Source organism: Epinephelus moara, chromosome 14 (genome assembly GCF_006386435.1).
Source record: "Epinephelus moara isolate mb chromosome 14, YSFRI_EMoa_1.0, whole genome shotgun sequence".
NCBI classification, from domain to species: Eukaryota; Metazoa; Chordata; class Actinopteri; order Perciformes; family Serranidae; genus Epinephelus; species Epinephelus moara.
Genome location: NC_065519.1, coordinates 34,927,279 through 34,950,063, shown reverse-complemented (window position 1 = coordinate 34,950,063; position 22,785 = coordinate 34,927,279). Strand labels below are relative to the sequence as shown.

At 42.0% G+C, this 22,785-nt stretch overlaps 1 protein-coding gene across 4 annotated transcripts in view; it reads right to left on the bottom strand.

Annotated features, from left to right (window-relative positions):
- The window catches only part of daam2 (dishevelled associated activator of morphogenesis 2), a 117,192-nt gene that overhangs the window by 41,707 nt on the left and 52,700 nt on the right, over positions 1–22,785 (bottom strand). For all 4 annotated transcript variants that reach the window (XR_007571023.1, XR_007571025.1, XR_007571024.1 and 1 more), the window contains exons 3-5: positions 22,166–22,255; positions 11,907–11,981; positions 5,562–5,656 (exon numbers count right to left, since the gene is read on the bottom strand). Coding sequence is in view for 1 of the 4 variants with exons in the window: in XM_050061948.1 (XP_049917905.1) it covers positions 5,562–5,656; positions 11,907–11,981; positions 22,166–22,255 (260 nt within the window). In the remaining 3 variants the exon portion in view is untranslated. The remainder of the gene's footprint in view (positions 1–5,561; positions 5,657–11,906; positions 11,982–22,165; positions 22,256–22,785) is intronic.

Below are 22,785 nucleotides of genomic sequence, written 5' to 3'. Positions count from 1 at the left end.
AGTATGCTCCTCAGCACGGACATAAACATCAGTGCAGATGACCTCAATAAGTCAACAGTGCTTACCGTATGTAAGTACACTGAGAACGTGTAGTTAGAATACCACAAGAAAGTGTAAATATTTAAATATCTGAGCGCTAAATTGAAATGTACACCAGACTGCAGGCATGATTGGACTACATGGCTGCAGCAGCTTTGTGTTTGCATATTGGCCCTCATATGCCCACTTGAGTCGAGATTCAGCCTTATGTGAGTAAACCCACAACCCCAGCGTGATGGTTCAAGCTCCATTTGACAGCTGGTAAACAGAGCAATAGCTGCTGGCACAGAAAATGAGATAAGCTGTAAATTCACACGAGAGAGAACTTCTGCCAATTTTGAAATGTCTCCGTTTTATGGCTGTTTATAATTTATCAAATTTATAGTTGGAATAAGACATCTGGGCCATTAAATTGGTTTAACATTTATAACAATTAAAACCATTTTTTGATTAATGGCGACTGAAGTACACAGCATTACCCTGGACTCATACAGTGCAGCTGTTCTGGAATGACGTATTGTGATGTGATGATCACTAAGACAAAAAGAAATTGTGTAATTCCATATATCACATCTGGCTCTCGCTGCTAACCGCCACATACCACTACTTTCACTGGCTGGTCTCTAAATGTGTCTGTATGCAGTTTGGTGTTGAGCAGGTGGTGTACAGTGGGACTTCAGAGCATTTTCACTGAAAACAGCTGCCTGATACGGCCAAAAGTATCACCATGAGGCTGGTGAGTGAACCAAAACATTAAAGTTGTGGGCCGGAAAGCCGAACAATGAGTTGAAAGTCACTAAAAAAACTCAATAAGGCCGAGAGGAGCTGCAGATTCAGCTGATAATGCTCTGTAGGTTGTTTTCACATTGTCATTTGATACATTGCTATTACAAAGATATTGATAAAACCCACTTTGAAGGGATACCAAAAATCTGTTATACTTATTTATGTTGTCTTTTCTCTTCTTTGATCTCCTACGTTCTGCTTTTTCTTGAGAAACACTGGATACTTCTACCTCAGGATGCTCCAACTTTTTCTTCCCATGCAGATTCTGATATCTCAGCTTACGATATTGCTAATACCAGGCATCGACCCAACACCAGTGCTGTCTTTTCCCCACATTTGCATTTTTACCTAATTGTGTATAACACAGAGGATGATTTTTACACATTGTAACATGAGGCCGAGGATTGCTGTGAAGCTAAAAACTGAGTCATAAGCCCATATGATTTAATAAATGTAACGTGTAGCAGGATCACTGAATTCAATGATGAAATGGGTGTTTGTAAATGTGTTCAGTGTGGATTGTCATGTCATGGTTAATACCTGATGATGATATTGATGTGGCGGACCTGCTAAGTGCATGCTTTACAATATGTTTGGTTGAATTATAGTATGTGATAAGGGTCATAAGCAGACCTCTCTTATTTAAGAGATTTGATGGACAAAAGAAACGTTGAAAGCCATTTAACATCCATCCCAATTTACAGGGTGACAGCTGCAATGAGCAGCGCGTGCTTAGTGCCACTGTGTACAGTGTTACTGTGTGGAAGTACACATCATTAAAGGTATCGTTTTTAATGTGGATGTCCCTTTAATTCCATATACATCAACACACATTGAGCATACGACCCAAACATGTCACCTTGTCATTTCAGTGGCGTATAATCAGCCTGTCAGTGAAAGAGACAACAGTGGGTGGTCTGCTGACAATGTGCTGCTTTTGTGCGCTCTGCCTGGCACCCTGCATGCCCACCATGTGTTTGTGTCCTGTGGCCCTGCAGAGCCGGCTGAGGGCACAAGGGCACCTCTTCACAACCAGGCCCAGCTGCCTCTCTGAAACGCCAGAGGGGAGAAGGGAGGGAGGCCATTTCAGGCAGTCATCCAAAGGCAGGCATGAATCAAAGCTGACTATAGACAGACACCACCATGTCTCACAAAATGCTGCCATTAAGGCACACAGTACACACTGGGACTAGAAGGATTTATAGGGGATCTTTAGGTGAAGCTGATGGCAACATTAAATGACACAGTTCTCCCAGACATCTAGGCTGTCAAGCAAAAAGTCGTCTCGCCTTTTTTGTTGCCTTAGCCACCCATTTGTCACAAAGGCAAGACTTGGCAGGACATTAATACGCTGCCCAGGCTTTCCCTGAACACCCATATTCTGTGGGACACACCTGCTACCCACATCACTGCTACAGTGCTTAAAAACATCTGTGTGCTAATGAGCAATAAGTCACTCTGTGAACAGCATGGGTACAGGTGCATTACTGAACAGTGTTGATGAGGTCAATTATTTACACTTGAATACAATACAAAGAGTTCACGAGGAAGAGAGAAACCTGGAGTGGCAAAACACCTGCAAACTTTCCAAATAGTGCAAGAAAAGGATGTTTCAATATTAGTATGTGAAACTGGGCTAGGGTAGTTACTCTCCCTTTCCACCCCTCCCCCACCTCCCAACTTTACAGGCTGAACTGTGCAAACTACATACATAATGCAACAAGTTGCTACTGAATAAGGAAGTTTTCATATCTGGAAACAAGAGACCTACAGATTCACATCAAATGAGCACCTCAACTAAGGAAAAGTAGTCCCACACTCTGACTTCTTCTGTATTATGTAATTATTACCTCCACCAAGAGGTTATGTTTTCAGTCAAGTTCCATAATATGTTTGTCTGTTTGTCAGCAGGATTATGGAAAAACTACTTGCCTAATTTTTCAGAAAACTCTGTGAAGGGGTGTAGCATGGGCCGAGGATGAACCTATTAAAATCATGAGGCGGATACACAATTATATTTCAGGTTTGTTAACATTGCGAGATAGGGCACTTGGCTTACTTGGAGGTCTACGCTCTCCAAGTGCCCTTCTCCATGCTTCACTGGAGCTACCAATAAAGGAATAATGTGGCAATGTATCGTGATATGTTTTTTCAATTGCCGCTGTGTGTGCCTACACATGCTTTACCGCAACGGCAGGTAATGACCAAGTTGCAACTTCTGCAGCTGAAAACGAAGCCAACACAAAATGCTAAAAACTGCCAATTGCCGAACTCAAGGCTTCGAAATGGGAGTCCACAAACCAGTGGGTGACATCACAGTGGCTTAGTCCATTATTTTTTATAGTGTATATAGTAATGACATTAATTACATGATATGATTCCACTTATTAGAATTTTCTTTCCTGATCATGAATGTCTAAAAATAGTTATACTTCAGTGGCACATTTGAAGTCCCATCTGGGATGCATGACAGAAGCATCAAAGCAGGTTCAGGTGATGAATCAGAATTAATGAGTATTCCCAATATTTCCATCTCATTTAAATACAGTTTAGAGGAGTTCCTGAACAAATTGGTATTTGTTTTATAAGGTTTAGGAACAGAGTAATATTTTTTTAAAACTGAATTTGAAATCTTTAACTTATTCGAGACATTTGGTGTACTCAGGTAGTCATTTGGGGCCACTGTTGCATGTTATACCCTCACTCTCGTTCTGTGTCCTCTTTTTACTGTCAACTTAATAAAGGCAAAAAGAGGTAATTTATTGATTTAAAAAGCTTCCTTATAAACATTGTCATAACCCCAACTAACACATGTGCAGGTCACCTTAGGAGCATTCTTGTTTAAGTCAGATGGTTAAACTTCTGGTGTGTAAGATTTGCAACCAACTTAAACAGACTGCAACCGGCTTAAACTTCTCCTGGTTAGAATTCTTTCAGTGTTAATTGTTCAGGAGGTTTTTACCAGGAGCTAAATAATCCACAGAGGTCTCTTCTTCTCCAAAAGAAACAGATCAGATGATTTAAACTGGTATACACACTGAATAAAGCAGTTTGATGTTACAAATCCATGTTTCCCTGACACTGTTTGGCATGTCAGCAGCGGATCTGTAGCCTAGCACCTGCTAATGTGTGTTCACCTTTTTTCTCTGATAATTTAAGATCTAGATGTCCAGGAGGTTTTTCCCGGGAGCTGAATTATCTGCGGAGGTCTCCTCCTCTCCAAAACAAACGAACCTGGTGATTTAAATTGCTAAAAACTCTCAATTAATCAGTGTTTGTCCAATGCTCTTGTTGCAGAGGGGCTGCTAATTACAATGGCCGAAGCAAAAACACAAAAATGCTGGCCCCAGATTGGTTTACTCATTCTGGGCTACTGTAGAAACATAGTTATTATATTTTATTCCATTTCTGACAATATATGCCCCTTACTCTTACACACTGGACCTTTAAGTTAAGTATCTAAGTGAGAGTGCATATGTTCAGTGTCTTTTTTAATGACCCATACATCTCACACACTAACCCAAATGTTGTTGTCTTGTTTTCTTGTTATAAATGTTATTGTGATGTAACCTTGTGCACTGTGTGGAAAATACTAAATAAAGCTATACAACCAGTTACTGTGTGCTTTTCCACAGCCACATTTAAATGTTGTAACTGCTGATAATAAGACGGACCTGCCTAATGACGCTTACATTTGGCCATTTGTAACCATTTTTGTACAATTATCACAAGAGAGTTTTACTAAGAAGGCATCTGGATAGATATCTAAGAATGTTGAAGGACGAGAAGCAGCTTTTACTTTGACGGAACAGCTTCCTGTCATGCGTCTGGACTCCAGCAGCTGCTTACCAGCCTTGCTCCTAGTTATTATTGTGGTTTGGATACCCGTACATGCGCAGATACAAACACAATCATGCATATGGTACACACACTTGGCCTACAAACGCACACAACCCAGACATGACCCAGACACTAAGGCTGCCCTGGGTTTTTGTCACTCTGCACATTAGGTCTGTCACTTCATGGCTCCCCTTGAGAAAACTCAACACGCCCGTTTTGGTCCAGACCACTGCATCACACAACTGGCACAGGCTGATAGACAGCTTTTAAGGAGCTGCTGACGGGGAGAGGGAGGCGGTTTGTATTAGTGGGCTCTCCAGTGTCCTTGAATGTTTCTTTGTGGTGATGAGTGAGGTCTAACAGCTGCTGATGACCGTGTCAGGGAAGGGTAAGTCTTAAAATATTATTAATGGGACATATTTCAATTGGACGTTATTGAAAAGGCCTTTTTAATTGTAATCCTGCCGTGACAAGAGACTGATTTCATGAGACTTCACTGTGTTTTTCTACCTTAAACTGAGTAGTCCAAACAAGATGCAGTTAAAACAGATTAGTGATGCTGTTTTGCCCTCATTGTTCTCCGTGTTAATGAAAACTCAACTCCTGGTATTTGCTTCTATTGTTCTTCACCACAGGGAGAAGGAAGTAACAGGCAAATCAGCCTTGAAAGTGTTGTATTTTCTTTTTTAGTAAGTGCCATGTGGTGGATCTAATTCATACCAATGTCGTCAGGCTAAAGCAGCCAACTCAGAGGAAACACTGTGCAGCTTTACCTGAACAGGTCCAACAGCAGGAATGCATGCATTGAAGGAGAACGAGTTATGCAGAGCTCTGTACAGCCTGCAGCAGAGCAGAGGAAAAGGTCACGGTTTAGTTGGACGGAGAGATTCACTCACCTCATCGGCTGAGTCCGAAGTGCCGTCTTCAGATCTTCCACCACCTTGTTCCTCATTTCCATTTCCTCCTCATCAAAGGCAAACAGGGTCTGCATCTGCAGAAATGGTAAGAAATGAGAAGAAAATGGAATATAAGTGGAAACACAGCTGATTGATAATGCTAAATTTTAGCTTTGTAGGTAACAGGTGCCATTGGGCGAACTACCTGCTGGCAAGAGTTCTGTATTTTTCACTTTTAATTAAGAGCCATTCATTGTTTCTATGGGTCAACACAAGAATGTTAATCTTAATTTGGCAGCCATAAAACAGCAGCAGTACATATTTCCTCCCCATACAAATAACCGTGTTTGTTTCAATTAGTCTGAGCATCACAGACAATCAGAGTCTCATTAGTTGACCCCCCCCCACCCCACCCCCCCTCAAATGCCAGCTTCCCTTTGAAGCTATACAACATGCCAAAATAAGTCATGCAGGCAATTAGCTCCAATCAAGCTTATGACAAATCATAAAAAACACTTAGACTTGTGGTAGTGTTAATTCATTTCTGCATCACTTAAAGGCTCCCCTCAGCAACATCAAAGAGCTGCTGTGCTCCCATTAGTCAGGGCCACAGGGCTTCTGTTGAGCCTCTCCAGGCTTTTTCCGAGGCTGCCCACTGCCAAGAGCGATGGTTCAAACAGTGTGTGTTTCAGCAGTGGAGTAAACTAGTCACAGTGACTGCCTATTAATTTGCCTGAAAAAATATTTGCTTAAATGCGACCCTGTTTTCCCGTCCTTAAACCCTTACTGTACAAAAAGACATACAGGTTAAAGTTGGGTGCAAATATTCCATAGCAACATAGGACTTTTTGGACATTGCTAAGTGGAGCCGGACGCAATGTTTGACTACCCAACAACAGCTTTGGTCCGTCCGGTGTGTGAGTGTTTAATCTAGAAACAGTGCAGTCAAAACATCCATCATGTCGATTTAGCCTCAAGCCCAGATGGTTCATGGACCACGTGCCAAGAAGTAAAGGCTCTGGCTCCTGTTTCTCTAAACGAATATGTTCATAGTCAATGGGAAGTTGGACACAACAAGTGTTGGGGAGAGTGGATGATTTGGTTGTGCTGCGAGCCAGTTCACCGTGTCAATGAGTCTCGCCAAATGACTCCTTCCTACATCTGCTCTTTGTAAACTCATTCGAACCTGTGGCCAACATGCACATACGGATACTATTAGAGCCAATTGGTAAACCAGCAGAAGGTACTTCCCTAAATCCTTGTTATGGGAAGTGCCCCCCAGAGCCAAAGCTATGCCTTCGAGCTAGTCGTCAGTGCGTCGTTAACTGTGTGGGTGATGAGTGCAGTCATCAAAACCTTAATCAGGACCATATGGGTCACTGATGCGCCAAGTAGGAAGTATTTGTTCAGTATAAATGAAGGTGAGCAACATTATTTTAGCTTAGTGATGTAAAGCCTGAGGCACAAAACTTAATTAAGTTAACAAAATGTGAGCTAGAACCTAGCTATTATCCTATTGTTCCTACGTGGGTAGAAACTAACACTGAAATTGAATGGAATGATGTGATCAGGAAACCAGTGGAATTAACAGCTTTGTTTAAATGGAGTTCAACTGAGTGCCGGTTAGTTTGTTAGCAATCATGTCTCTTTAACGTCACTGCTAAGTAATGTAGCTTGTAAACTAGAAATAACTTCCCAATACAGAAGCGTTGTTACAAGTGTTGCTACAGTGTTATTTTAGCATGGAACACTTGATTGTAATCTTAAAAAACACATAGTTTTAAGAAGGATAAGAGTGAACCGAAACAGCTCAGACTACTGCAGTAAGCTGAAACTCCAAAAAGTTTTCATCCCACGTAGTCAAATACCAACGCTTTCTCATGCCCCTCGCATGTGATACTGACGCTGTACACACCCTTTGGCATTTCTGTGGGATACACCCTCTAGCATCTGTATGTGACGCACAGCTGTGACCTTGGTGAAACACATTCTGTCACATGGTTAATGTTGTCAAGCGGTCGCAGTTGGGTTGAGGCAACAAAACTACTTGGTTGAGTTTAGAAAAGGGGCATGACAAAGCGTCAGTATTTGACGATCTGGGAAATAGAACGGGCTGAAAACTCACTTCAGTGTGCTGCAGGGACAATGTTTTATTTGTGTGTGTGTGTGTGTGTGTGTGTGTGTGTGTGTGTGTGTGTGTGTATGGGCCAGCCTGGATGTTAACATCGTACATGTTTTGTTCAGCTAGACAGTCTTCCCAAATGAGAACCACATTTATGATTTTTGAAGCCTAAATGCAATTACCAGAAGTAAAAAGCTATCGTTAGGCTATAAACTAAGTGTTCGCGTTTGGCATTATGACGTTTAATAACTGTCTTTTTAAGATACAAAATAGCTATGAGTATGATTTTAAACCTACTTTAATGAATGTCCAGTTTGAGTCTTTGTTTTGTGGTTGACAAACTGCAAAACAGCTGAGTTCTGTGTGTTTCTTCACATTGGTATATAAAATGACCTTCCCCTTGCCTTTGTTTTGGACACCCTTTTTTGTTTATCTACAGAGAGACCTATCCAGGCAGGAGCTTTGAAACTCAACGCGCTAGCTTGGACACAGCAAGGCTACAGAAACTCTCGTAGAGTCACAAGGACGTTTGAATTATCACTCTGCAGTCAACAAACAACCTCAGGGCCCTGACATGGTTTTATGAATGAACATCAAGATGCTGGTTGTACAGTAATCTCTCAGGGCGGCAACGCAAAAATGAGCTCATCCAATAACTCAGCTACTGTGGAGGGGCTGCCTCTGGTGAGCTCGCCTGGGAGCCAAGACATGAAGTCATGGACGAGCGGAGCCCCTTCAAATGTTGAAACGCGATGTTGTCAAGATGCTGTCTGGGGCACAGTGCTGAAGAAAATGGAAGATTGATAGTGGGAGTGAAAAAAATGATTCAGGAAGGGGCGGAAATTGGTGGAGTTATGGAGAATAAGGGAGACTCTGCTAAAGTGGGGCTCGAACAAGAGACTGCTTGTGCAAAAAGGGGAATGGAGACTACAAAAAAAAACTCTCTCAAAAAGTTATTTAATATGTTCTAGAGTCATAAAGTTTTAATCTTCTTTATGCACGCAAAACCAGTTCTGACATTGATGTAATACAATTTGCTTACAATATGAATACATTTGTTTCCTATTTTTATTGAAACATATTTTTTCAAGCGATTATTTTCACTGACACTTTCTTGAAAATGTCTGGAACGGGTGAATATATATATCTCTCATCAGAATGGCACAATGTTACAACTGTTTTATAAAAATGTCAAGACTTTATATACTGTAGACTGCACACACATGACTCACAGACTCAGGTTGTTTTGCAGTAGATATAGTAAAAAGAAACAGAAAGGCTGAAACATAACTCTGACAGCGTGTCTGACACCTAATAGCACAGAGGCACCGCTACAGCCCTGGTGGATTTTAAATTCTTGGCAACTCACAAATCAGCACTTTCTCTTGACTACACTTAAAATATTGTGTATGTCTGCATGCGTGTGTGTGTGTGTGTGTGTGTGTGTGTACTGCTGTCTGAGCCTCTTAGAGAATGACAGTAAAATTGTTTCTCCAGACGTCGACACTAAGCTCAGGTACCATTCAGAGGTAGCTCATTCTTGTCCCCTGAGTGGAGCCAGTAAACAAAAACAGCTGTAAAAATAGCAACCTTCAACATGGGTTGTTGCTATAGGCATGTTTGCCAGAAAAACAAACAACATGGCAATAAACAGATATTAAATGCCATTACTTTTTGGCTCTATGTTTATGGTGATCTGTGTAAGTTATGGTTGAACAGTTTATCTGATCCATGGCCTGGAAATACTTGTAAATGTATTAAGTGTTCGTCTGTTTGGCTGGAGGAAGAAAAAAAAAAGTGGAATGTTGAAAAGTCTATTACTGCCATGAGACACTGATGCTAAAATTGCAAGACTGTTTCCACCAATCGTGCTTATGCCTACCTTCACTAAAAGACCTTTAAAAGACCCCAGGCTGACACCCTCTTACAGCTAAAGACAATGTGAGGTTTTAATCGCACACTGTAAGATTTTGCAAAGAGTGGGGATCTTGCAGGGTCACTATTTGAAAGAGTACAACTAGATTCCTTTTGGGATTATTTCCCATCCTGCTATTGGCAAAAAATACTATGCCAACTCTCTATAAGCAATGTAACATATTAACAATTACATAAACAGCTAACACATGATAAAAGGCATCACCTGTGGATTGCATTCTTATCAGTTCGGCATCACTATAATCCATAAAAGATAAACTGCATTTGCATACAAACTTTCCATTTTGTATTTTGTTGTCTCAACATGCTACCACCTCAACTGACACCTTTCGATGCGGAGGAGCAGCGGCTCTACTCCAAGCTCCCTCTGGATGTCTCTTCTTCTTCTCACTCTATCTAAGGCTAAGCCCAGCCACCCCACAGAGGACACTCATTTCTGCCACTTGCATCTGTGATTTCGAAAGGGGTCAGTTGAGGTGGTTCAGGTATCTGATTAGGATGCACCATGGGCACCTCACGTTAGAGGTGTTCCGGGTACATCCCACTAGTAAGAGGCCCCGGGGTAGACCCAGAACACACTGGAGGGATTACATATCTCATCTGGCCTATGAACAACTTGGGGTCCCCCAGGAGGACCTGGAAAGCACTGCTGGGGAGAGGGATGTCTGGGGTGCTTTGCTTGGCCTGCTGCCCCCACTACCCAGCCCCGTATAAGCGGATAGAATGGATGGATGGATGGAACTCGCTACCAACCTCTCTTGGTTCACTGCCCTATTTCAGTGGGAAAAGCATTGAACCGTTTCAAAAATTAAGATTTCTAAGTAAAAACCTTCCTCTCCTTTTACACAGTACAAGAGAACCGACACCTGCTCCCAGTCTTGAACCTCCCCGGACTCCCCTCCATGTTATAGTGTACCCGGTCTGCTGCTTCCTGTTTGGTGCTGGAGACAACACAGCCATTGGTTGTTGAAAATGTTCACGTCATTGAACTTCACTATTTGCATCAGCCAAGACTCAAAACCTGAGATAATATTAATCATGTTTGATTTTAGCCAAACGTCAAGATGAGTCAAGACTGACTAAAGACAGCTCGGACTGAGTTTTATGACAACATTGCTCCTGGTTCACTACAGAGCGCCCTACACTTTTGATGAGTATTGACAGAAATTAAAGAGCTGTTTAACATGTTCATTTATGTCTTGGCAAAAGGTTTCAGTTTTCTTCATGGTAACCAGACGCTATCCTCCAGTCGGCTTGTAAGAGACTGTAAACTTACGTGACTGAGAAGACAACAGAAGTGCCAGAAAAGGAAGTGGTCAGTGCGTCCATTAAGTCAAGCACAGAAGCTAGAGAGTGAATATTTTTTCTTCCATCAAATGCAGGATACGGGTGAGGAGATTCGCTTGCCGAACTTGTGGATGACTGTCAACCATTGTGACAATCTGGTCAACCAGATCTGGCCCTGTGTTGCTCAAGCCGGGATCCACAAAACTTCAGTAGATGTGTCAGAGAGGCTAGCTGTGACTACCCAATCATGTTGCGTGACAAAATATGACGGTGTCCGCAACGCAACAAAATTCTCCAGGTGTGCAACATGACAGAAAAGTGTCATGCACTTTACCATAAATCAGGCTTTACATCAAAGAATCAAGATAACAGGAGCATGCCATGACATTGGAAATTTGGCTGCTGTAAGGCCTTACATGTCATTCTTAAAGAGTCCCTCTTAAAATGTCATGTTTTATGCTCTCTAAGCATTTGCAGCCAACTTGTCGTCCACATAAGGACTCAGGGTTGGAGGTCACTGGTCCAAACTGGTCAGTGGCCAAATGCACAGTCAAATAAGAAGAGCAGTAATGTTTAAAATGGTACTGAGATTATGGTGGAAGACAGTTTTGCGATGGTATCCTGCTGTTTTTATTGGCAGCCACACTGGCTTGAGAATAATGAATATTGTCATCCTGGCTTTGCTCCGTGTCTTTGACAGTCGTTCCCGCTGACTGAACTGCTGAGCATCTAAATGGCCTGTTTGTCATCACAGTGTGTGTGAATGCTGGGGTCACGGCGAAGGAATGTAGTCATGCGAAAATAACAAGCAGTCAGTGGGGACACGATAAAAAGCGAGCCAAGAGAGAAGTCTGAGAAAGAATGACTGAGTGAACAGTGGTCAGATGATCAAAGTTAGTGAATGATATTGTAATAGTGACATTAAAGTTTGGAAGCAATATCTAGTCGTCTGGGGAGTTCAACAGAGGGGAACAGACATTCAGACCATGTGTTTGACTTACAGCAGCCATGGAGTTGATGCGGTCAATGTAGTAGTCGGGCCAGCTGGTGGCCAGCTTGTTGGGGTCCTCTTGCTCCTGTGCAGGGACACAAAGACACAATGAGTCATTTAAAAATCACTTTGAAACTGTTACAGCATAGCTCTGCTGGCTGAAGAGTAAGGGCAAGTAAATGGTGCATAAAGCCCACTGTAATTTACACATACATACAGTGGTACAAACATTAAGCATGTCTTTAAATTCTTGCTCCTCTAGTGGCTGAGGCCATCCAACTCTTTGTTTGAGGGCAAGACATCTCAACAGCTACTGGCTAGATTTTCAAAAAGCTTGGCACAGAAACTAAGGGTCCTCAGAAGTTCAAAGAAATAGATCAATTTAAGAATTGTTTTATCTTTACGTCTATGTCATGCACCCTTGATGCTATTTTTTGTGTAGCTTTTTTCCATTCATGTTGCTAAGTAGCATGATATCTGTGTAGGAAAGTGGTGTTTATATTTGTCATCTTGATTTCTAAGCTGCGATTCGTCAATTGCTTCTTTAACTTGGGGAAACAGCCAGCAGCAAAGAGCAAAGTGGATAGTTTTCCAGAGGTCTACCCCGGAACATGAGGACTCAAGGGTGACAACTTGAGCAACACTCTGCTTTCCTGTAGTACTTACATCAGGTTAAAAGTGCTCCTTGACTGAGACACCTCCATGACAAAATATCTAAAAATAAATGGATGGATTGGCATGAATATTTATACTTCTCGGAAAATTAATCTTAATATTTATGGTGACCCTTTGATCCTTCGACAGAGGCACTGTCGGGTCCAAATTTCCACTTGTGTCTGGGAAATATCAAATCTATTGGGGCAGACAGCTGTGAAATTTACAGAAAACACTTCTGCTCTACAGATGATTAAAGCTGCAATCACATGGATTCAGGCAGACAGCAGTCCGACACCCTCTGGACAGCAGAGGAAAAACAAAGAAACAGGCTGATGGCTCAGAAGGACGGCAAAATGAAATGTGCATGACGATGTGTTGCATGGTGATGTCATAGTCTTTACATGAATGGGATAAAAAATATTACCATTAAATTATTCATTTTCATTTTACGGAATTATTCGAGTAATGCAAGTAGCTATAACATGCATCTTTCTCTTTATATTCTATTGCAAACTTAAAATTAATGTTAAACACCGAGTCAGACCACCTATGTTTTCTTCTTATGTGTAAGGGAGCAACATCGGGTTGTAGATTCTGTCATGGCGGACTGCCAAAAGTTTGGCTGGCAATGCCATCTACCGTTACCATGGCCAGTATTTTCTACTAGCCTCACCTAATTTTACCATCCTGCTCTCATCCACTAAAATGATAACTGGTTTGTCGTCCATTGTCTGCCTTAATTTATGTAAGTGCAGCATAACCATTTTTATTTTGGAAAATTTTTAACTTTTCCGTTCACACTCAACATCTTGTCAATCCTACCCACTACTGGTAAGATGCTAAGAGTAGTGATATCATCAGTATGTTGTCCATGCTCTCCAAATCTTAACAGGTTTAGGTAACCAAAGCAGGGCTGCTAGTGCAGTGGTTCTCAACCTTTTTTGTTTCAAGGACCCCTAAATTGATACACATTAGGTCACGGCGCCCCATTTGATAAGATTTTACTTCAGGGGCCTCCACCTGAAAAGATGTTGTTTGTTAGATGATGATTGGGACCAGAATTCTTTAGCTGCTGACTACAATTAAGGAAATAACAGTGAAGGAAGTGAAACCTGTGATCAGAATAGTCACTTTTATTACTCATACTCACATTGGGCTTACTGCTATAGTGAAGTAAATAGTGAAAATAAACTACTTCTGAGGATCCTTTTGAACTCCCTTAAGAAGCCCTGGGGGTCCCTGGAACTCTGGTTAAGAATCACTGTGCTAGTGGGGCTCTGACTCACTCTGAACATTGTTTTCACTCTCCTAGTTTCATCCTTTCACTTTCTACCTTAGCTCAAACATCCACATGAAGACTAAATGGATCAGGCAGTCCAGTTCACAATAAGTGGGTCACAACATCCCAGAGTATTCACTTGTCTTAGCTTTTATTACATGGAGAAAGAGGAAAAGAGGGAGAGGGAAAGAAGAACTGCCGTGAGGAACGAAGTGCACTCCACAACAGTTTTCAAATAGCTCTGTCTGAGATCAATTTGTCCTGGCCAATCCGAGGAAGCGTGATGCCACGAGCAACCAAGGCACAGGGGAATACAGAGACCATGTTCCTCGTGAACATCTGGTCTTGTTTAGCGTGGGCTTAGAGCACTGGTGCAGCATTGTTGTTGTTCTTGTTAGTGTGTGCACGTCAGCGAGAGTTGGAAACTTGCAGGCTGCCACATTCTTGCAAAATTGGATCATTTTGTAAGATAAGAGAGGAATTCTTTGCCAACTTAAATCCCAACGCAAGTCGAAATTTTTACCTGATTCAAAAATTAAGAGGAATTTTTAAAAAAAAATCCTTTTTTTTTTAAATAAATGTGGTGTAAAGACATGAGGCCACGACCGACTGCAGGGTTCTATAGACTTTCATCTAGGTATGTCATTTATTGAGTGCTACTGCCATATCACAGACACTCCTGACATTGAAGAGGCTCCGATCCCCTTCCTACGCAAAGCTTCTAAAACCTACATTAAGCTGTGGGAGCAGATAGTTTGAGTTAGTGGGATCCATCAGCTGAAATGACTCTTTGTAAAACCATAATACGAGAAACAATAGATCCCATGGCAGTACATCTGCTCAGAATAATAAGCATATTATTAAAGTCATTATAATTATGCTCCAACAGCATCAACAGATCATTTCCGAGATTGTCAATTAAACTCTGTTGCAGCCATCAAGGGCAAAGTAAGCTCTCTGATCACTTACATAACTCTCCTCAAGTACTTTAACAACTTCATTTACTTCAAGGACATTCAAGCTGCGGCAAGAGCTCATCAATTCTCTCTGTTTTCCTTCTTGATATAGAAAATCAATATTTTATGCCACCTAATCCCTTTATTTCAAAAATGTTGCTTCAATATTTGCATTACGGTACAACACAGCAAAAAGCAAATGACCTTTTTTTTGTTAATTAAGCCTGACAAACTCTATTCTGGGAGCCTGAATTGATTGTCCCCAGACATAAAGCCCTCTTATTAAGTCCAGTAACCCAATGAATGTTGAGTCTGGACATGAAAATGATATGCAGAGACAGTAAATCCACTCCAGCTTTTTGGGTTGGAGCACAGGGTTGGTCAATGTGGATTTTTAGTCCTCGTTATGACCACTGTTTCTAATCTACAGCACTCTGTGCCAGCGTTTGAGCTCAAGCTAAAGAGCTAAAACAAAAACAATAGAGCTCACTGTACTACTCAGCTTGTGTTTTCAAGCTGGCCGCCGCTTCCACTATACTGCTGACACGCTCAGGACGCGATGCCAGACAGATCCTGACGCTGAGATTAACAACTTAACTGCCTCTCTCTGGCCCTTCAGCTCAATTACAGCCGCCGACACGCCCTCAAAAACATGTCGAGCCCAACGCAACATTTACTCTGGCAGTTTCACGAGCCGGAGTAAAGTACTGTAATTTTCGTCTTGTTTCAGGACAAATGAAAAATGATTTCAACGTGAGCTTTGTTATGGGGGTCCTCGTCATATCAGTCCATACACTTCCTGAATATTTGCCCTTTAAATGGGATTTCTGAGAGGGTGACGTGATGGTGAGTCTGTTCTCGTGCGCTGCTTTCTTGATCAAACCATTCCGGGAGTTAATCCTAGTTGATGACTGGTATTAAAATCTCGTGATAAGGAGCCAGACTCCAAACAGTGGAGCCTGTTATAAATGAAAAGTGCAAACTGCAGGCTTTTGATATGAATTGAAAGAGAGTTTGTGTACATACTTGTATGACAGCACTCAACATCTACCTTATATGTATGTATATACACAGAGTTCTCCTCTGCTTACGGTCCTCTTTCCACATTCCAGTCGCGTGCTCCGCTGCGACAGTTTAAGGTCAACCCCATCATTCTATTACAGCAATTACACACTTGCACTACACTGTACATTCCTCACGTCTGGTGACATTAAATATGATTTACAATCCAGGTTGCAGCAAGCAGAGGAGGACAGGAATCCCCAGCAGTGTATCAGGTATAATTCTGTAAGGTGTTCCTCTTGTTACAACCATCTGTTGAGGGATATATTGTTTCTCTGAAGAGCCAAATACTTGACTAAAGCCAGGGTTCAAGAGTATTTCCCTGTGTGTTTGGCAGGCTATTGCGTTCGCAGAGGCACCTGTTGAAAGAATAGATGAAATTACATATTTCGGCTCCCCTGCTGTCGTGCAACAAGCCATCTTAAAGATTTCGAACCTCTTAAAAGGTTTCACTGACAATGATGATTGAGCTCACAGATTGTAAAAAACCTACACTTTTCAGGTCAAGGTTTCAGGAACAACAGGGGGTTGAGAGTCCAAACACTCAGCTGGCCACAGTTAAACCCAGAGCACTTTGAAGTGTCATGGGAGGTTTCTACTGTTTGCTTGACTCTTAACACGTACACTCAATTTTAAAAGATGAGTAAGAGCATGTGAGGAAGCTAAATAATACCATGCCACAAGCTGCTGTGCTGATTCCAGGTCGCTGCACACATCCATGTTAGCATGTTCTGAAAAACAATGATCAACAGCCCATTTTCATTTCCATGTTTTCCAGTCTTGGGGCTTTGGCAGCCAACCATAACAAGTCGCTCCTTCAAGTGAAGTCCAACTATTCAGGGTCTCAGAATCTATACATTGGCTCTCAGTGACACGCTAACATGTTTCCATGAGGTCTCCAGTTTCTCTGGCAATTGGAGTGCTCGTCGGGCGCCTCACACTCTGTTCCCATGTGCTCAGAGAGGCCCGGGGGGACCCTGGCTGTAATGTGGGGGCTCTCATAAGCTGCCCGAAACCATGACAGCACCAGCAAGCTGCACAGTAGTGAATGAAATACTGTGTTTTTAAAGACCACTTCATGAACAAAGGAAGGGTCTGCAAAAGACTGCATTTAAAATGAAAGCAGATATTGTATTTGGCAAAGTAGAAATGAATTTAGTATAATTAATGCTTACGTTAAACATACCTGTGGAATAATAGCTCATAACTACAGCTTATCCGGGTTTTTCTTATTCCCAATTATATATTTTCAGAACACGGTGTCCACAGGTATCAGGCACTTCAACTGAATGCTTTTTAAGAGCTTTTCAAAATCATTTTAAACTAAATTTAAACTTACTCAAGCACTGCAGGTGAGTATGAAGGTAAGTGGTATATATGTGGTCCCATACAGAAGAAGGTTTTATGTAGGAATATGGTTATAAGAGTGAGATTGGTTAAACTTCATTTTGCCAACAGATCAGTGCAAGACAGTATTAGGTGCGGTGGTAGGTTTAAGATTTGTAATATCAGAAATGTGGACTTTCACACAGAAGGGCTTGATTCATTTTGACATTAAGAAATAAAAGATGAATACATTCAATTAGATAAATGTTTGTGGTAATTAAGACCTAACAAATTCAAATTTAAGACTATAAATTTACTTTTAAGGTCTACTATTTCTAAAATTGAATTTAAAGGAATTCAATTGAAACCTTTAAAGGACCTGCAGACACCCTGCAGAAGCAAACACCTAATACCAATGACTAAATCTAACACAGAGACTCTAAATGACACCAGATAAAATTTTAACTTGGCAGTGTCAAAGAAGCTTAAATGTGTCCATTTGACTATTTGGTGAAACACTTGTACATACATGTGTAATTTGCCCACCAACACAGGGCTTAACTGCACTGATATATACCATTTGTATGCACCAAATTCTTAACAATGTAATCTTAATTTACTACAGTACAGGAAGTATCACTTGGCTATCCACTAACTTTGATAGCAATGTGCTATAGCAACATGTTGGGATGTCTATTATTTCCTCTGTACTCCAGCTGTCACCACAACATGTTCCCGTCCACCCAACAAGGAGGACTGTTGGACATTCCAAAGAGCCAATCTCTCTGCGGGGAATATTTATCTACGGAAGTCGGGATATAGAGTCTCACCTAGAGAGGCAGGAAATGGACAGGATATTGAATTCTGGAAGATTATGTAACGGTCGCTGCCCCTTACAGGTAGCTAACATTACGCACGTTTTAGCACATGCTCAAGCATAAGTCTTTGCCTGGGGTCACATTAGTTCAAGTGATGGAAATGAAGCGCATGTGGCTAATAATTGAAGACATAAGCTGCTACCACGTTAGGAGAGGGTAATGTGTGCATATGGTACAGTGAGGAAGCACATGTTAAGCAACGGCATTCCACTCACAGCATCTGAGAATGTGTGGCTGGATGATTTTGGCCAGCGAGGCTGATATATAGAAAATCCTCTTTTTGGGGAAAAGTAGGACAGTTGATAAATGGATGAATGCTTGTTTTGTGTTTTGACACTGATAAAGGGCCATATTGTGGGACCATGTGCTGAAAACACAGTTTGTGTGTGTGCCAGTGCAGCACTACTAATGGGCATCAGGAGACCCTGTTGGCTCCCAGCACTGAACGATTATCAGGAGCTATTAGATGTTATATGGTGCTCTCTACCTGGGGGCTGCTGGACACGAGTCATATGCTTGCAAAACCAAGCATACACGCATGTATACACACACACACAACCCCCCCAGGCAGGAATGCAAAACACTCAAACAGACATTTACTCATGCCATCTCTGTTTCACTTGTGCACTAAACACATATACAAGCCATCCCTTCATTCTCTTGCTTACAGAGAATGAAGTCCACTCTTTCTCATACACACACATAGATAGACACCCAACACCCCTGGTTGTGGCTGACTGGGTGGCTGAGATCAGAGGTGCAGATATGGTTGGCTTATGTAAAGCCCGAAGGCCTGGACAAGATGTTCGAGTTAGTCATGGTACACAGAGACTATATTTACGCTAATTCTCTTACATCACTGCTGACTGTTATTAGCTAGACACTGGAAGAGGACTGGTGTTTGATAAACAAACTAAAACTGCTATTTTAAATTTCTTAAACTACTGGATTTGAATTTTGATGTTGGGGTGAAAATGGTGTGATTAAAGCTGAGCACCATCACTGAACACTGAAAATCTTTGTTAAAGTTGCATTAATCGATATTTTACATTACATTAGATCAAATGATTTTGTATAATGTGAAAAGTAACTCTAGTACTGACACCAGAGAGGTTCTCCGGAGGCTCCGTGGCGAGATTTAGCCTGTTTTTTGCTTATTGTTTTGGCACAGCAGGAACATTTCAGGGTTTCAGGTGGACCAAACCACTGCTAAGAGAGTGGATGTTAGACTTACATTCAGCAGGTGGCCAAAACCCAACTCCAAATGGATGATATTGTTAACACTGTATCTGTGTAAGTAGCCAATTGTTGGTTAAGAAGTTGGCTTTAATGACTTTATAAGAATCCTGGATTGCTTGATTGTCAACTCATGTTCTTCTGCCCCCAAATGGCTAAAAGTTGAACTATGGTGCTTTAACACCAGGCCCCCAAGAAGTGCACCAGACTTTAAAACCATAGTGGCCAAACCATGATATTACAACTTCCAGGTCAGTCATGTGTTGCCAGTGTGAACCCAGAAAGATGTTTTCCCATAGACTTATATTGGAAAGAAGACCACTGCAAATCAGTGGATACATTGTTTAAGCATCACAACTCCTGCAAAATGAGTCATTACACTATCGGAAAGAGCTGTACAGATATTTCTTTTTATTCCCATTCAAGTTAGTGGAAGGCTGAACCAACTTGTCCAACAAAGTGGAAAATCCGGGTACCTTTGTACCCAGGGATTCAAACTTTTTTGGCTTCATGCACCACTGGGCAACTTTAATCGGAATGAACATGACCCCACCTCTAATGTTTTGTCCAGTTCCAAGATGCAGGAGAGTCATTTCGGTAAGTCCAACTAAACATGATGCTGTTCTAGTGACAAACTGATGTAGTGGAGGGTATAAGCAGGTATACCTCTTTCTCTGGTCATTTACAGCATACCCACCCATCAGCCAAAAAGCCATTGGAATATATGAAGAGTATACCCAATTCCTCCATGGTAACCTACCCATCTACTTAGTAGTGCACCCATCTCATCAGTAACCACTACACCACTGTCTGTATCTTTTGAATTAGGGGGTTTGAGTGGTTTTATTAGCCTGGCAAGTCAAAGAAGTATTTAGTTTTTCAGATTATGGTTTAAAATATGTGGTTTTCCACTGGACAGCGAAGAAACTGAACTGGCAAAGCTTGAGCGTTTTGCCGAAAAAATGCGTTGGCCAGTTTGTGTCGCAGGTGAACAAAGTTAGTTTGTCCCTTTGTCATGCCCTCAGTGGCTCCCTCCAAGTGTTATCTAACCACAACAACTGGAGCCGTCGCTTGGCTGGAGGAAACAAGGGGACCAGTGTTTGTCGCTGACAGGAACGGCTGAGGGACATTCTGCTGTCCTCTCCTCTCCATTCAAAATCACTGTCATGCTGTAATTCTAAGAAACACAGGGCACCACTGTGTGGTGTATGTGTGTGCGTTGTGTCTGAATAACCTGCGTCTTTTCCTATGTATATAGTTCATGTCTGTGTGGGTGTGTGCACGTGAGGACGGTATTCATGCCTTCCTGCCTGCATATTCACACACAGACATGCAGGTTATTTTCCGATATTGCACGCCAGTTGTTTTTTTCTTTCCTCGCTCTCCATTACGCCGCCTCTAGCCATGAATGGGGGGTTTGTTTGGTTTTTCCTCCGGCTTTCCGCTGTGCACTGTTACCCCGGTTTTGCTCTCCGTTTCCTGGCCTGGACATATGGCTGCTTTTTTTCACCTTAGCCTCACAGAGGAAATGATTTCTGACTGGGAGAGATGGGGCAGGAACGACAAACCAATATATCCTACCTCTGAACCCAGCTTAGACGCGCACTGCTAACCATTTTGGTTCCAATCTGCCTCGACAAGTGCCAGAAGTTGGTTTCCACTACCTTCTATTACAGTACAAAGAGTCTTCATAAATGTCTGTGGTTGCTTCAGTGAGATATTAAATAACTGATATTGGAGTATTATTGAAATTGTGCCTTTTATGTGGGTTCACATGTGCAAATGCACATTCTGCCAACAATCCAATCCGCTTTGATACTGTACAATGTATTCAAACGGAACAGCACACTGCAAGTCTTATGGTTATCATAATGTATTAGACGAAAGATTACATCCTCCTCTTGTATTATTTTTACCCGTATTGCATTTCATTGTAAACTGGTGCAGTGCTCCAGCTTCCATCCTCGCCTTGACATCCCTCTAAACACACCACAATTCCACTGCTCTTCTTTTTCCTAGTAACTCAATACTGGCCTGAACACAAGTACAAACTTTTACACATGCAGGTGCACACACACGCCTGCACACACACACACACACAAAGCGGTGTGTGTTTACTCCTTTTTTTAAGAGGTTGTCAGAGCCTATCATATCAGCTAAGTTGAGACTGCATGCCATGGAAAGAGAAAGGAGGGGTTTCTGACGCTCGTTGTGCTTCCAACACAAAACCCTCGGCCAAAAAACAAATTAGCAAAGAGACACAGGGGAGGGTTTACGACTATTTATTCAATTTGCTATTGAGTGAAAGAGGGGGGTTGAATTCCCCTTTTTTCTCCGAGCACAATGTCATTTCCTAGTGGATATTTGACCACAAAGTGAGACCGAAGTTGTTGTGGAGAGACACACTGAAGGGGATGAAGAGTACGAGAGATGTTTTGGCGAGGGGGAAGGGGTGAACGAGAGGGCTAACCAGAATGTTCTAGTGCTCCCATGGTATGTTGACAATTCTTAAACAGCACAAGAAAATTGCTCGCTCCAAGGTGGGGAGGGAGATTTGGAGATTGAGGGTCTGGAAACAAGGGCAGGGAGTGCATTCGTGTACTCTGTGTTGTTTATGTGCGCACATTATCGCATGTACTACTGCCTGCAGAAAACATTGTGCAATATATAGCTTGTTGTTTACATCAGTGCAGAAATGAGAAGCTGGAGAGGGGGCTGACTGTGTGGCTGAGTGGATTCAAAATGACTTCTGCCCTCCAATAACATTCATTGCTGACAGTTTAGCTCTAAACTGTGGGCTCGGGCAGCAAGTCAACTGAGGGCCAGCCAGAGATTAGAGCTGATGTACGGTAAAGCACAGCAGAGAGCAACTCACCTTCTTCTTGCTGCAGTAGATCTGCCATTTCTTCTCGTCGGGCAGAGCGAACATGGCCTCCCTGTTCTTATCCGTCAGGTCCAGTTCATCCTGCAACAACAAGAGAGGCGGATTCGTGTTTAATGCATTGCACGACCCACTGAATTGAATTTGCATTTGATTAGATAAGACTCCCTTCTAACACAAAAACAATCATTAAGAAAAAACAAATTAACGTTAATAGTCAGGCATAATTTAAAGTAATGACTGGGAGACACATGAATATAATCATCCCATCCCTCAGGACACGATCCCTTTTGTTCTGTTATCCCTCTAACAATACGGAGCAAAACATTAAGAAGTGACTGCAGATCCCTGGATGAGCTGAGTTTACACAGTGACATTTGATTGCCCAACCTTCCCACTGTCTGACTGAGAACTGGTCCCAGCAGACCACAGAGTGTTTTAATATTCACCCTGCTGCTCTGCTCAATTCTTCAGCTTGGTACAAGGAGCCTCCTGCACCTTTTGAAATGCATATGAGACCAGGAAATGAGTCTCTGTGTGCCAGGGAGGAAAAGTAAAGTCTTGGAAAAGACAGACGGATAAATCGGGGTTCAGGGGAGAAGGAGAGAGATGGA